At 47.7% G+C, this 16,465-nt stretch overlaps 1 protein-coding gene across 3 annotated transcripts in view; it reads right to left on the bottom strand.

Moving 5' to 3' along the window:
- Positions 1–2,831: 2,831 nt before the first annotated feature.
- Positions 2,832–16,465, bottom strand: part of LOC310701995 (uncharacterized protein) — a 75,385-nt gene continuing 61,751 nt past the window's right edge. For 2 of the 3 annotated variants that reach the window (XR_014523135.1, XR_014523136.1), the window contains exons 4-7: positions 12,404–12,486; positions 6,530–6,661; positions 3,367–5,192; positions 2,832–3,101 (exon numbers count right to left, since the gene is read on the bottom strand). Coding sequence is in view for 1 of the 3 variants with exons in the window: in XM_083493594.1 (XP_083349720.1) it covers positions 4,978–5,192; positions 6,530–6,661; positions 12,404–12,486 (430 nt within the window). In the remaining 2 variants the exon portion in view is untranslated. Of the gene's footprint in view, positions 5,193–6,529; positions 6,662–12,403; positions 12,487–16,465 lie in introns of all 3 variants that reach the window. The other variant, XM_083493594.1, reaches the window with a different exon arrangement.

Below are 16,465 nucleotides of genomic sequence, written 5' to 3'. Positions count from 1 at the left end.
TTAAAACGACAACAGCAACAGTGTCCCCGCACCTCGTTCTGAAATCTCGCAGAGAAGTAGAATGATGCCACGGAAAAGCACTGCCTTCTACTCCCAACCCCAGAAATGAACTATCACTTTGACAGAATCAAAAGTGTACAGAGATCTAGGACAGGCATAGAAGAGAAGAAGAAGAGTTTGGATTTGATATCCCGCTTTATCACTACCCAAAGGAGTCTCAAAGCGGCTAACAATTTCCTTTCCCTCCCTCTCCCACAACAAACACTCTTTGAGGTGAGTGGGGCTGAGAGACTTCAGAGAGAAGTGCGACTAGCCCAAGGTCACCCAGCAGCTGCATGTGGAGGAGCGGGGAAGCGAACCCGGTTCACCAGATTACGAGACTACCGCTCTTAACCACTACACCACACTGGCTCTCACATAGGCAAACTCAGCCCTCCAGATGTTTTTGGGACTACAATTCCCATCATCCCTGACCACTGTTCCTGTTAGCTAGGGATGATGGGAGTTGTAGTCCCAAAACATCTGGAGGGCCGAGTTTGCCTATGCCTGATCTAGGAGAACGAACAGGGTCACACTCCTCTGTCTCTCTTTCTCAGGGTAGGTTTGAGGTCCCCAATGTGGTGCCCTCAGAAACCCTCCATGCTCACCAAAGCCATCTGTCCTCCCCCACTTTTTTTTTTAAAAAAAAGAGGAACTTTTTTGGTTGGAAGGGATCTCTGTTTTTTTATGGGATGTCACCTGCTTTCTTTGTCTTGTTTTTTTGAGGGGCGGCAGGTTCTTTTGTTTCCGAACATCACTCGCTTTTCTTCTGTGAAATGGGTATTTTTGTGGTGGCCACAGCCGTTTATCGATTTTTCAGATGTGCTACCAGGCACAAAAAGGTTGGGTATACCTGTTGGAGGAAATCAGCCAATCCGGCCTGAAGCTGGATTAAAACTGGTTGTGCATTCTGTATCATCCCTCAAGCTGCCTTGAGCGTTTTGCCAAAGATTGTTCCACCATTGAGTAAAACAATGAGAGATAAGGAACTGGCCTGCAGTTCTTTTCAGTTCAAGGGGCTCAATGAATCCCAAAGGGGGTCCAGAGACCACTAGCCTAGTCTTGTTGTCTTGTTGCGTTGAATGGGTTTCAGTTAGTAAGGCTCGAGGAGCTGGACAAAGTGCTTGGATATTTATTTATTTTTTTACATGACACCCTAAATTCACTCCTTGACATGGGAAATCAGCCTTGTGATTAGGGCGCATCCCTCTCCACCGACACCTTTTGAATAGCTTTGCCACTGTTTCTAACTTTATTCTCTTCTCTCGTACATCTTCCCAGCATTTGCGTATTTCAGTACCACCTCAGCCCTGACCACTATGTCCCGGTGAATCAGGAATAGGGAACCTTCGCCTTGAAAATGCTGTTGGAAGCTGATGTTTCCTCATTCCTGGCGAGACTTTTCCCTCAGCCTATCTGTTGTGCTGTTGCTGTCACATCCCCTCAGGTGGCTTACCCATTTGAACTCCCATTAGCCCCAGCCAGCAGGGCCTACAGACAGCGATGGTGGGAGTTGTAGTTCAGCAACATTTGTGGTGCCTGGGTGAGCAGCAAACATATGTGTGGTATTTCATCAAATACACCCTGCAGGATGGCTTCTGCAGACAATATCTCTGGTGCAAGGCCAGGACTCCAGGGCCCCTGTTCACATTCAGAGCAGCAACGTGGGGAAGGGGAGGTTGGAGGCGTTTATTTTGCTTCCACAATGGTCCACAGCAACACCATGCCTTGCCCCTCAGAGAATCCTAGGAACTGCAGTTCCTCACACAGCCACAACGCCCAGCACCCTTCAGAAATGACAGCTCCCAGGTGGGGAAAGCCATGTCCTTAGAATTGCCATTAGACAAAGACAGGGAATTGTCTCAGGTGGTTCATTCTGAGTGGGCAAAAGATGGTTGCCTTTTCACTGGCAGGGAGGAAGAGAGGTTCTTGTGGGATTTTCTGCCTCAGAGGTGTGAATGTGTGTGTGTGGACTGTGCAAACCTTTCAATCTATGTTTCTCTCAGTTTCTCATTTTCCCCAGTCTTAAAGGTTACCAGACATCCCCATTTACAAATCAGCTAGCAGTTCGAAAGCACGTCAAAGTGCAAGTAGATAAATAGGTACTGCTCCGGCGGGAAGGTAAATAGTGTTTCCGTGCACTGCTCTGGTTCGCCAGAAGTGGCTTAGTCATGCTGGCCACATGACCCAGAAGCTGTACACCGGGTTCCTCGGCCAATAAACCAAGATGAGCGCTGCAACCCCAGAGTCGGTCACGACTGGACCTAATGGTCAGGGGTCCCTTTACCTTTTACCCCTATCATTTCCACTATCATTCCGACGGAAGTTGAAAAGTACCCCCGGATTCATCGAAAAAACCTCTGGTAACCTTATCTTAAAGTCATGCCTCGTTTTCACATGCTCAGTGGTTGTAAAAGAAGTCTTCATGAGAATTCATCTACACTTTGCAAAGCATCCCTCGTGATCTAACGCATTTATGAATATAGTTTTGGCTAATATATGCATTTTTCTCTCACATATGCGTCATTTGTACACACTGCTCGGTTGGAGAACTGAACTGCACAATTCACAGGGGTGAAAATATTGAAGGATGGCTGTGGTTTGGATCGTACATTGTCTCGGAAAGTGTGACTTGGGCATGTCTGCCTTTAAATGTGAACTTAACTGAATTTCCTCCTCCTGCCTCTTCATGCCTCTCCTTTGACCTTGTTCTTGTTGCTGTCGCACCGGCTACCTGGCAAAAGAATCATGCTCTCGGGCTCATGTGGGTCCCTTCAGCAAAACAATACTTGCAAGGAACATTTTAAATGTTTTAATTGGGAATTGTAGATAGACAAACAGAAACATACATGGTCTTTTTAGTGCACCAGCACTCTGTTCATAAGAGACGTTGTTTCTACAGTATTATAATAATGGTATTTTTGAAGGCTAGTGGTGTAGACATATGCACAACAATTTTGAGAAAGGTTTTCTTTCTTGAAAGCTCCAGACACGTCTAAGAGCTTGTGCAGGGTTGCAATCTGGGAAATTGTGCTGGTGAGAGCCTGCGATATAGGCTAACCCTATGAAGTACCGTATTTTTTGCTCTATAAGACTCACTTTTTCCCTCCTAAAAAGTAAGGGGAAATGTGTGTGCGTCTTATGGAGCGAATGCAGGCTGCACAGCTATCCCAGAAGCCAGAACAGCAAGAGGGATTGCTGCTTTCACTGCGCAGCGATCCCTCTTGCTGTTCTGGCTTCTGAGATTCAGAATATATTTTTTTCTTGTTTTCCTCCAAAAACAAGGTGCATCTTGTGGTCTGGTGCATCTTATAGAGCGAAAAATACGGTAGTCTGTGTTTAAACCAGGGGTGGGTAACCTCCAGTTCATGGGCCAGTCCTGGCCTGTTAGGGAGGGGAATTTGGCCCATGAGGCTATTTTAAGGAAACCATGCCTACCTTCCCCTCCAATGAGGGGGTGACGCCAGCTGATGGGACATGGTTTGATCCTGCGTTGACTGCACGGACCGGTTTCACAGCTGAGCACTTGTAGGTGCAGTCAAACTGAGCAGGATTTAGTCCCTGCTCATCAACCGACCAGCGGGGGTTAGGTTTGGTGAGACATTCCTGTTCTTCTGCTGGGAACAGGAACACACAGTCAAGGCTCAGGTGTGAGGCTGTTTGAAAGCCCTTTTGCAAACAGCCCCGACTGCTCTGCTCTTTAAACCTCCCATTTTCAGAGATTCAAAGAGAAGTACCCCCTGTGAAGCAGGTCAGTGTTATTATCATTTCCATGTTGCCATTTAGCAGGGGCACCGACATTGGGCCCCGCATTGTGGCTGTCCAATGTTGGCGTGCGCCCTGCAGTGCCATAATGAGGTTGTGATGTGACGTGAGGCCGGAACACGTGCACTGTGCCATGCTGTCATGATAGCACAGTGCACGTGTTCTGGTGCTGTGGCAGTGACTGGATCGGGGCCTCTGCCTCCACGCGCCACCTCTCACAACCACCTACTGCCTTACCTCTAGTGCTCAGGCCCTGTCACCGCCATGGCAGGTGGTGCACAGAGGCGGCCACAGGGGCAGCAGTCATGGCAGGGGGTGGAGGCCTGGCACCCACAGCAAAAAAAGTGTGGGTGCCCAGGCCCCTTGGGACCTCTGGGGGCCCCTGGAGATGGTGCCAGTCAGAGAGTGCTAGAGAATAAGGGACCTGGTTATTCCGAGTTCCTCATTCTGCGTTCCTAGCTGAGGCCACATTTGAACCAGGAAGTTTTGCGGCCTGTGTCTCGTGCGCTTTCAGACTGACCCTACACATGTTTACTCGAAAGAAAGTCCCAATGAATTGAATGGGGTTTGCTTTCAAGAAGGCATGCCTGGGATTGCAGCCTTAACTACTGGGCTATGTCATGAAATCTGATCACCTTGTGAGGTTCTAAGAAGTTCTCCCAAAATCTTTTGTTTGGGCAAAAGTAGCTCACAAATCCCAGACCAAAGGACAGACGGACGCTTGTGTGATTTGCAGCACTTCAGGAACCGCACACCAGGGGGCGCCACCCAACCAACTCACTGCCATGGCAATGTTTGGGAAGCGGCCATAACTCATCGTGTTATAACTGGTCGTGAAGCGGCTTTTATCTCTTGTCAATAAATAAAATAAATAGGATGGGGACCTGCTGTCAGAGCCTACGGAGGCACAGCCAGACGAGCAGCAGTTTCCTGCATCTGTAGGGAACTTGATAATAAACGAATTGGTTTGTTCAGAGGGCTAATTTGTAGGCCAGAAGGTAAAGACAGAAATATAAACTGGGAGCGACATTGTAGATACGAAAGGATGGCATTGTGTCCATTATGAGAAACAGGGCCTTGGCTGTTTTGGAGACGGAGGGAGACATGAGCAAGGGGAGACGGTCACTGTGGGGAGCGGGTAAGTTTCCTTACAGGGCGGGCATGTTCTGGGTCTCACAAGAGGTAGGCAAGCAGCATGGTCAGGATGGTGGCCACGCAGACGAAGGGGAGGCGGGGTGCTCCGGAGTAGTCGCTGTTGCAGTAGTCGGTGTTGCAGCAGGAGTAGGTGACGCGGAAAGGGTTGTTGGAGTAGCTGATTCTGTCCAAGATGCTGCACTTCCCGACAGAGACGCAGCCCTTCCCGTAGATGGATTCGTGGACTTTATAATCTGCAAGGAGCAAGCGGGTGCAAAGTTACAAGGGCCGCAGCTCAGCGGCAGAGGGTCTGCCTTGCAAGCGGAAGGCTCCGGGTTCAATCCCTGGCGTCTAAAGGTAGGGCTGGGGAAGAGTTCTGCCCGAAATCCCAGAAAGCTGGTGCCGGTCCGTTTAGACAGTGCTGAGCTAGATGGACCAGTTGTCCAACTCAATATAACACAGTACAGTGGTACCTCGGGTTACATACGCTTCAGGTTACATACGCTTCAGGTTACAGACTCCGCTAACCCAGAAATAGTACCTTGGGTTAAGAACTTTGCTTCAGGATGAGAACAGAAATCATGCTCCGGCAGCACGGCAGCAGCAGGAGTCCCAATTAGCTAAAGTGGTGCTTCAGGTTAAGAACGGACCTCCGGAACGAATTAAATACTTAACCCGAGGTACCACTGTACATATGTTCCTACAGAGGTTGAGGATCGGCAGGACGTACCGGGGCTGATAGATACTCCTGATGATAATGGGAGAGCATAGGCATGCTAAGCCAGAAAATTTGCCATGAGAGACGAAGCCCGAGGGGGAATGAGATCATTGCACTGCACCCAGAATGCAAGCACAGGTCTCGCCTAATCCCCATCTTTAAAAAGGGATTTTACAGAGGCTGGCTTGGAAAGGGGGATTTAGACACATGACAGCTCTCTCTCTATGACCTCCAGAAGCAGAGGCAGTATATATATTGTATAGTAGTTATTAGGGAACACAGTGGCATAGCGTGGACTGCCAGCGCCCGGGGCAGGCAAGCCACAGACACTGCTGAAGCGATCCCTCCTCTGGAGCCAGGCGGGGCTGCACAGCGCTGCTTAAATGCCCGCCCACACAGGGCAGAGTTCGATCGGCCAATGCGGCCCTTGATGGGTGAATTCCCCTGATGCCCGCAGAGAGGCTGCACTGGGATCGCCCCTTGCCCGCCTCCCTCCATCCTTGCCCATTCGCCATGGGCCTAGACTGCTCCCACTACCGTGTGGGGAGAACAGGATGCCGAGCAAAACAGCAAGCACCTCCGCTGTTGCTGACCCCTGCCAGGGACAGCAAGGCCAGGCCAGACTCTGGGACCCAGAGACCCCCAGCAGCAGGCAGGGAAGGACAAGGAGCCAGGGAGAGGGCCTGCCAGGACGTGCCTGGGCGGTGGCCATGCCTGCCTCCTGCCAGCCTGCCGACTGGAGTAGACACTCGGTCCGGCCTGCAGGGTACCCATGAAGCCCCACGCCACCTCCGGGCAGCCCATGGCTGCACACAAGCCTCCTGACTGGAGGCTGGAGGGAGAGAAGCCCATCTCTGGGACAGTGGCACTAACCTGAATGCCCTCTGATGGTGCTGCAGCTCTCTCCTTCACTGCAGGTCACACTCGCCTCTGAGCAGGGTTGATCGAAGTCACATTTGAAGCAATGGAGCACTGTTCTCGGCTCCGTGGCGTTTTGGCCCAGGGCTAAAGTGAGGAAAAAGGGAGAATCATGCCGTGATACACAGACCCTGCCTTCCAAGTGTGGTCCCAGCACATGCCCTCAGGGTCTGGGCCATAGCTGTCAAGTGTCCCTTATTTGGCGGTACAGTCCCTTGTCCCAGCGCTGTGTCCCTTATTGATGATGTCCCTTAAATTTCCCAGGTTTCAAAGGAAGCAGCTCCTTTCCCTCCCTCCCTGCCGGCCAGGGAGGAGGAAGGCTCCAACTGTGTTGCTTGGCTGCCCGCCCCCCCTCTGGCCTCCTCTCACCAGCCTCGGCCCCCGGGAGCCCCTCCCCGCCAGGACTGCGGAGCCTTGAGAGGGGAGCGAGGGCAACCATAGAGAAAGCAGTTCAGAGAGAGGAGAAGGAGGCGCAGGCGGAGGCGCAGGCAGGTGTTCTAAGGGCTAATCATAGAGGGGGGAAGCGGAGGAAGGACCGCAAGCGCTTCTCCCATAGATTTGTAGTGGTAGACTAGCATAGATGGTCTGATCTGCGGGTTTACTTCGGGCGCTATTTCCCGCCCCCTTCCTCCCGCCCCGCCTGATGGAACTGAGAGCTGCAGATGGAGCACGAGAGAAAAGATACAGAACTGCAACAGCATCTTCGTAGCTTGGACTTCGTTTTGCGCAAAAAGTGGTTGCTGCTTGTAGTTATTTAATTGCAGTGTTTCATCGGCTGGTGTCTTGAGCAGCAACCTCTGGAAACGAAGGGCTAAAAACCGGCGCTGCTCTGCCAAATCATCTGGTCCCTTTTAGCTTCGTATTTCAGCTGGTTGACTAAAATCCCTTATTTTGGCTGCTGATCCCTTATTTTCGAGGCTGCTGGTCCCTTATTTTCAAATCTGTAAGTTGACAGCTATGGTCTGGGCTCCTTAGAACAAAGGTCGTCGGAGCAGGCGCTCCTGCCTTTGCGGCGCTTGGTTTGATCTGCACAGAAATGCAAGCTTGCAAACCGCTTTGAGGTTCTTTTCGCGATCGAGCGGCAGGTGCATTTTGTGACATGAAGAAGTGAAACGCGGCGCTGAGCTCAAAGCGCTGACCATCCCAAACTGCTTCCCCTTTAGGTTTTCCCTTGGGTTCCGCCCAGAGAGGAAGTCTCAGGCCTCTACAGACACATCCGTACCACAGATTTTAATATTGGGAGGACTGTAATTCTGTAAGGCTCATAACGGCAAACAAATAAATCGAAGCCTCCTTCTTGGTTTCCCCAGAAACGCCCGTTTGGCCATTGTGGGGGGAAAGATGAGATAGACAGAATCTGATCTGATCCAGGGACCCAACAGGTCTCTCTTTTAATCCTCATTTAGGCCTTTATTTGGGTACAAACGGCCTCAGTCCAGTATACCTGAAGGAGCATCTCCACCACCATCGTTCTACCTGGACACGGAGGTCCAGCGCCAAGGGCCTTCTGGCGGTTCCCTCAGTGCGAGAAGTGAGGCTACAGGGAACCAGGCAGAGGGCCTTCTCGGTAGTGGCGCCCGCCCTGTGGAACACCCTCCCATCAGATGTCAAACAGATAAACAACTACCGGACATTTAGAAGACATCTGAAGGCAGCCCTTTTCAGGGAAGTTTTTAATGTGTGACATTTTAATGTATTTTTAATCTTTGTTGGAAGCCGCCCAGAGTGGCTGGGGAACAAATAATTTATTATTCTTATTCTTATTCTTATTCTTATTCTTATTCTTATTCTTATTCTTATTACAAATGAAGAGAGAGATCAACCGTGTTGTGTTCTTTAGCCCCACTTGGGAGCTCTTCAAGTTCAAACGCCCCCATTTGTGCAGAGCCTGCACACATAAAAACTGAAGATCACCCCAGGTCCTCCTCACTGCTAGACCTGGGATCTGCTGTTCACCCCAATTACTGGATTGTGTGCCTGGGAGAAGCAACCTCAGCTCTTTTCGTACTCGACACCTGACTATGCAGATGTCAGGGGTGGGGCCCTTGGGAATGACTTTAGCTGACCTCGCATCTACACACCTTGGTTTTCTTTTGCACTTGAAGGAGTGCTTCAGCAGGATTCCTGTGCTCTGAGAACTCCCTGGGGAGGGACGAGTTAAATCGCACTGCCACTCACCTCACCTTGACGCCTGCCAGCCGGTTCTTTTTTTGGCGACTTCCTTGTGGTTATGCAATTTGGATATGTCTGGGCTGAAGTGCTTGTTCTTTGTAGCTACTTAGCTTCTAAAAAAAACCCCTTCTCTTTATCTCTCCCTCTCTCTCAAGGTAGGGGGCACGGGAAAGGCACTTTGGGTTCCTCAGAAAGCAGAGTCAAGAGTGCTGAAGATCCAGCCCTCCGGCGCGATCTTGCTGAGGAACACAGTGCACTTCGACTCTTCCCACACTGGAAAGGACAATCGTTGGGAGGAGACCTGACCTCCTCCACCCCCTCAACGTTCAGGAGACCTGGCTCCTCACCCCCAGATATTGAGGGGATCCCAAGACCCCTCAGCCCCCTGTAGCTACTGCAATGCACTCTATGTGGGGCTACCTTTGAAGGTGAAACTACAACTAATCCAGAATGCGGCAGCTAGACTGGTGACTGGGAGCGGCCACCAAGACCACATAACACTGGTCTTGAAAGACCTACACTGGCTCCCAGTACATTTCCGAGCACAATTCAAAGCGTAGGTGCTGATCTTTCAAGCCCTAAACGGCCTCAGTCCAGTATATCTGAAGGAGCGTCTCCACCCCCATCGTTCCGCCCGGACACTGAGGTCCAGCGCTGAGGGCCTTCTGGTGGTTCCCTTCCTGTTAGAAGTGAAGGTACAGGGAACCAGGCAGAGGGCCTTCTCGGTAGTGACACCCGCCCTGTGGAACGCCCTCCCACCAGATGTCAAAGAGAAAAACAACTACCAGACTTTTAGACGACATCTGAAGGTAGCCCTGTTTAGGGAAGCTTTTAATGTTTGATGCATTACTGTATTTTAATATTGTGTTGGAAGCCGCCCAGAGTGGCTGGGGAAACCCAGCCAGATGGGCGGAGTATAAATAATAAATTATTATTATTATTATTATAGCTGGTGACATGCCCACAATCTAATTCCGTTTTCAGTGTTTCTCCATCTTGGGTCCCCAGCTGTCGTTGGACTGCACTTCCTATCAAACCTAGCTAGCAGGACCAGGGGTATTTCTAAATTTGCATTTGCTAATGATCATTTTGTGCAAATATATGTCTTTATCTGGGGTGATGCGTTTTCTCTCTTTCGGCAAAGCTCGGTGTGTGTGTGTGTGTGTGTGTGTGTGTGTTTGTCACCCTCCCCAAGAGGCTAGTGGTGAGATCAGCTAGAGGAGCGTTGCAATTGAAAAAGTGGAAGGCAGGGAAAGCGCAAATCTCCCCTCTCTTGCCTGAGGCTTCTAGCATTCATGTTATAGCCGCTTTATCATACAAAATGAGCAGAACAAAAGAAGAGGCTGCTGGATCAGGCCAGAGGCTCATCTTCGTCCAGTAGCCTTTTCTGACAGTGGCCCGTTGGAAGTCAGAAAGCAGAACCTCAATTCTGTGTCCAGGGAAGCTGTCTACCAGCTCCATCTGGTATGCAGGCTGAGACCCTGTCTGCCCGCGGACTGTTTTTCCAGAGTGGTGCATGCTCTAGTTATCTCCTGCTTAGACTACTGCAATGCGCTCTACGTGGGGCTACTTTTGAAGGTGAGCCGGAAACTGCAATTAATCCAGAATGCAGCAGCTAGACTGGTGACTGGGAGCGGCCGCCGAGACCACATAACACCGGTCTTGAAAGACCTACACTGGCTCCCAGTATGTTTTCGAGCACAATTCAAAGTGTTGGTGCTGAGCTTTTAAGCCCTAAATGGCCTCAGTCCAGTATACATGAAGGAGCGCCTCCACCCTCATCATTCTGCCCGGACACTGAGATCAATCGCCGAGGGCCTTCTGGCGGTTCCCTCATTGCGAGAAGTGAGGTTACCGGGAACCAGGCAGAGGGCCTTCTTGGTAGTGGCGCCCGCCCTGTGGAACACCCTCCCATCAGATGTCAAGGAAATAAACAACTACCAGAGTTTTAGAAGACATCTGAAGGCAGCCCTGTTTAGGGAAGCTTTTAATGTTTAATAGACTATTGTATTTTAATATTCTCTTAACACTCAATTGGGAGCCACCCAGAGTGGCTGGGGAAACTCAGCCAGATGGGCGGGGTATAAATAATAAATTATTATTATTATTATTATTATTATTATTATTATTATTATTATTATTATTATTATATTTCCAGAAACTGCTATTCAGAAGCATTCAGAGCACAGCCTTCATGGCAAGTAGCTATCAATAGCCTTGTCCTCCATAAATTTGTCCTATCCTCTTTTAAGGAGAGGGAAGCAGCAGACTCACTCCAGTCAGGCAGCAGTTCAAGGACTCTCTTACACCAGATCTCCAGGGAGAAATATCCCTGCACACATTTTCAATAGGTCCTTTGGATGTTTGCAATGACTTGGAGGGGTGATGGAAGACATGCTTGTGGTTGACCATGGCCAGAGGCCAAAGTGGACTTAGATACCAAAATCCCAAAGGAGCAGAAAAGACTATTTATGTATGCGACCACGGGCTGCACAGATGTTACTGGTCCGAAAGATGGAAATACTGTAAAGTTCCTACCAGAGAAGAATGGCAAATGAAGTTGATGGACTATGCTGAAATGGCTAAAACGACTGGAAGAGTCAGAAATCAGGAAGACCAAAATTTTAACAAGGGATGGGGAAATTTATAAGTTATCTTAAAGACTACTGTGAACAGTTAAAATCGTTAGTAGGATTGGAATATCACTTGTAGTTTAAGGCTGATTCTGAGCATAAAGGAAGAAGTAAAGGGTATGGATTGTCATAAAAGATGCGGGAGGAACTGATTAATAATAGGACCCACACAGGGGAAGATGGAAGCCCTGGAGATTCATTGGAATCTTGCTTTATGATTTATGTTTGCTTTGTCTCTGCAAATTTTAAGTTGAAAAATCAAATAAATTGTTTTTTTAAAGTGGGCTGAGCAACAAATGTACTGTACTTTTTGCTCTATAAGACGCACCAGACCACAAGACACACCTAGTTTTTGGAGGAGGAAAACAAGAAAAAAAAAATTCTGAATCCCCGAAGCCAGAACAGCAAGAGAGATTGCTGCACAGTGAAAGCAGTGATCCCTCTTGCTGTTCTGGCTTCTGGGATAGCTGCGCAGCCTGCATTCGCTCCATAAGATGCACACACATTTCCCCTTACTTTTTAGGAGGGAAAAAGTGAGTCTTACAGAGCAAAAAATACGGCAAATTCATAGATTTATACATTCATAGGACTGTAGAGTTGGAAGAGACCACAAGGATCATCTCATCCAACCCGCTGTGATTCAGGAATCTTTTGCCAAAACTGAACCATTATTATGCAGTAGGCTAGTTTCTGCACACTCTCACATCTCCATCCAGGCAAGCATAAAGCATTATTGGTGCTCAGAGATGGAGCCCAGCCACTCCAGGAGAGTGAGAACCAGGGTTAGTGAGAACCAAGCCATGGTCTGGGAAGAGGACCAGTTAGAGAGGCCTTTTGGGGGCTTCCTTTGGCTTCCCTCCCCCCGATTTTGAGGTTCCCCTACCGCAGGTGTGCACAACCGCAGCCTAAACCACCTGCCGACCTTGCAGTTCACAGACCCTCACTGGAAATAAGCAACACCCACAGCTGCGGTCGGGTGTGCAAGTCTGGTCCAAGTGGCCTTCCACCTCTCAGCTCTTCTTACCTATTTGTAAGATGGATGCTGTGAGAAGCAAGGCAGCGGCAGCTCTCCCGGCCATAGTCCCGAAATATTCACAACGGAGGCAACTGGAAGGTAGACGGGTAGAAAAATGACACCTCTTGAGGAGCTGCGAAAAACGGCAGCCACAGATCTGTTGCTACACAGGCTGGAGCTGAATCATGACAGCCCTATATATTGCGGCGGCAGTCCTGTCACAACCTCGGTGTCTTCGAGCTGACAGTGGGTGGAGATTAGTTTATTGTACCAGACACACCCTTTTCATCTTGGTGTTGAGTTCTGCTGTGGCCAAGCATGTGATGAGACACCCTCAGTAGGTGTGCATCACATGAGCCTTGGAGATACTTTTTGCCAACCTCAAGCAATTTTTTTCTTTTTCTTTTGGCATGTTCCGGATTGTTTTACAACTTCTTCTTTTCTTCTGTGCTATTTTTAAGCTGCTTTTAATTAACAATGTGCAGAACGCTCCCCATCTTGTGAAACCGTCACGGTTTGCCAGAGTTTCCACGCTCGTCTCGAGTTTTGGTACGGACAGTGATTTAAGTATGCACAGGTGTGGATTATTTATGTCTTTTTAAAAGGTTTTTATTTATACTTTTCAAATTTATACATTTCATTAGTTTTACAACCATTTTAACATTTCAATCCTTCACTTCCTTCCCCTTCTTTCAGGGGTTCCTTAAATTTATTTTTTAAAAATATATTCTGCATATCCAAATTCATTTAATTTGCTCATTCAATGATGTACTTTAAATTTATACTCTTGTGAAACAGCAGGTTATTGCAATAATCCTGCCAATGTTTTTATCTGTTTGCAACTTATCTGCAAATATTCAATAAATCATTTCCATTCGTTTATTTAAAAAGTTTGTTATCTTAAGTTCTTATTCTTCCGGTTAAGTTTCACCACTTCTGTGTATTCCACAAGTTTTTGTGTCCATTCTTCCTTTGCTGGGACCTCTGCTTCTTTCCATTTCGGGGCGAGTAGCATTCTTGCCACTGTAGTTGCATATGTAAATAAATTTCTATACAGTTTAGGTAGTTCTGTCCCTATAATTCACACAAGATTATTTATGTCTTAGTATACTTGGGACGCGGATGGCGCTGTGGGTTAAACCACAGAGCCTAGGACTTGCTGATCAGAAGACCGGCGGTTCAAATCCCTGCGACAGGGTGAGCTCCCGTTGCTCGGTCCCTGCCCCTGCCAACCTAGCAGTTTGAAAGCACATCAAAGTGCAAGTAGATAAATAGGTACCGCTCTAGCGGGAAGGTAAACAGCGTTTCCGAGTGCTGCTCTGGTTCGCCAGAAGCGGCTTAGTCATGCTGGCCACATGACCTGGAAGCTGTACGCCGGCTCCCTTGGCCAATAAAGCGAGATGAGCGTCGCATCCCCAGAGTCAGTCACGACTGGACCTAATGGTCAGGGGTCCCTTTACTTTTTTTTTTAAGATAATATTTATTAAAATTTTAGAAATAATAAAAGGTTACAAAATTTAAACATAAAAAATAGAGTAGAAAAAAGAAAAAAAAGGATACAAAAATACCAAAAACAAAACACACAAAAAGTGAAAAACAGTTAAGAAAAAGAAAAATCAGTATTTCATGTCTTATAGTTCATTTACTTGTTTCCTGACTTCCTCACACCTCCCCTTTTGTATTCCCGTTTAAAAATTCCTTTCAGCAAATCCTTACCCTCTATCATTTATCTTTACTCAATATCTTAACCTATTATAACTATGTATTTTCAACCATTATCAATCCATATTTGCATATTCTTAATAATCTTTTTGCCAATACCACTTATTTTCCATTCCAACATCATTTTAACATTCATTAATTTTACAGTATTTCTGCAAGTAGTCTTTAAATTTCTTCCAATCCTCTTCCACCGACTCTTCTCCCTGGTCTCGGATTCTGCCAGTCATTTCCGCCAATTCCATGTAGTCCATCACCTTCATTTGCCATTCTTCCAAGGTGGGTAGATCTTGTATCTTTCAATACTTTGCGATGAGTATTCTTGCTGCTGTTGCTGCATACATAAAAAAAGTTCTGTCCTTCTTCGGCACCAATTGGCCAACGATGCCCAGGAGAAAGGCTTCTGGTTTCTTCAGGAATGTATATTTAAATACCTTTTTCAATTCATTATATATCATTTCCCAGAAAGCCTTAATCCTAGGGCACGTCCACCAAAGGTGAAAGAATGTACCTTCAGTTTCCTTACATTTCCAACATTTGTTATCGGGCAGATGATACCTTTACCTTTTTATAGCCTTTGCGAACCTGGGACCACCCACAGCCATAACCCCCCCCCCAACCGTCTCGTTTTAACCGGGACATCCCAGAAAAAAAGAAGCTTCTGTTAGGATACCAGAATGCCATGTTTAAGACTGGCACCCTGGCGCGAGTCAGCAGGGTTGCGCCCGACCCTGCTGACGAGTGTCAGAGCGCCTTCTGACATCGCTCTGACATTGCCAGGGACTTGCCAGGATGAAGCCCCTTTGCCCTGCCACATCCCATTGACTATTGGGATGGCGTGATGGCCCTCTCAACGGGACACACCAGAGTGCCTCTGCGGGCCTTGCGGAGGGGGAACAAGCTAGATTTGGGACACAAAATGTCAGAACGTATGCCCACAGCTCCCATCAGCCCCAGTCAATATATTCTCAATGACCCAAAGCACAGACTGGAAGAGCCCAAGGCTTGGACTTGGGGACCGAGGGAGATTCCTCTCAAGTGGGTCCCTCGAGTCAGCATGGAGGGGCTTCATGAAGACTGTGAGGAGACTAAGTTTTGGGGAAATGGGAGAAGGGCGTTGTATGTGAACTGAGAGGAATAAAATCTGTGCCAAAGGAGTGACTATTTCAGTTTGTTTTTTATGTGGGCACGACTAATTAGCCACTTCTCATAACCCTCATTATTTTGGGCCTAAAAGCAACAAAGGCTTGTGACATCTTATTGCCCAAGCCAAGTGACTCCCACAGCTGGGCAGACACCTCAGGTTACTGACCGAGCCAAGCAACACCCAAACTATTGGGGTGTTTGAACCACAGCAGGGCTGAATATGTACATTTTTGTAGAGCCATCCTGTCCCCCTCATAAAAGGAAGCATCAGGTGTGTGAGGTGGGTTTGAAAAATGAAAGTCTTTGCAGAGGGTGGTAGTGGAGGCAGCCATTTTCTGCAGGTGCCCCAAGCATAGCTGTCGACTTTTCCCTTTTCTTGCGAGGAATCCTATTCGGAATAAGGGAATTTCCCTTCAAAAAAGGAAAACGTTGACAGCTATGGCCCCAAGAGGCATCTGGGAGGCCAAAATGACAACAGGATGCTGGAGTTGATGGCCTTTGCAGACCCTCCAAGTGCCCCCATTTTCCAGGGACAGTCCTGAATTTACAGAGGCCATCCCAGTTTCTGCTTTGATCCCAGAACGTTCCGCTTTTCCTCAGGACTTTCCTGTTTTCATCGGAGAAATGTTGGAGGGTATGGAGTTATGAGGCCCCCAAGCCAAGGAGATAACTATACAACCTTTAGAAGACATCTGAAGGCAGCGCTGTTTGTTAATGTTTAATGTTTTATTATGTTTTTATATATGTTGGAAGCTGCCCAGAATGTCTGGGGCAATCCAGTCAGATGGGCAGAGTATTAATTTAATAATAATAATAATAATAATAATAATAATAATAATAATAATAATACAGTGGTACCTTGGTTTTCGAATGTAATCTGTTCTAGAAGACCGTTGGAGTTGTGAGATGTTCGAAAACCGAAAACTCAATACAGAAGCCTCAATACAATACGGAAAACTCAATACGGAAGCCTCAATGCAATACGGAAAACTCAATACGGAAGCCGCAAAGCATGTTCGACTTCCAAAAAGTGTTCGAAAAACGAAGCATTTACTTCCAGGTTTACGGCGTTTGAAAACCAAAATGTTTGTCAACGGAGACGTTTGAAAACCATGGAACCACTGTAGTAATAATAATAATAATAATAATAATAATAATAATAATATAGGACAGGATACCTCTATTTTCATCAGAGAAATGTTGGAG

This window comes from Podarcis liolepis (assembly GCF_965112155.1).
Source record: "Podarcis liolepis genome assembly, chromosome: 2".
In the NCBI taxonomy this organism is placed as follows: Eukaryota; Metazoa; Chordata; class Lepidosauria; order Squamata; family Lacertidae; genus Podarcis; species Podarcis liolepis.
The sequence above is the reverse complement of the archived record's forward strand: the minus strand, read 5'-3'. Positions and strand labels throughout refer to the sequence as shown.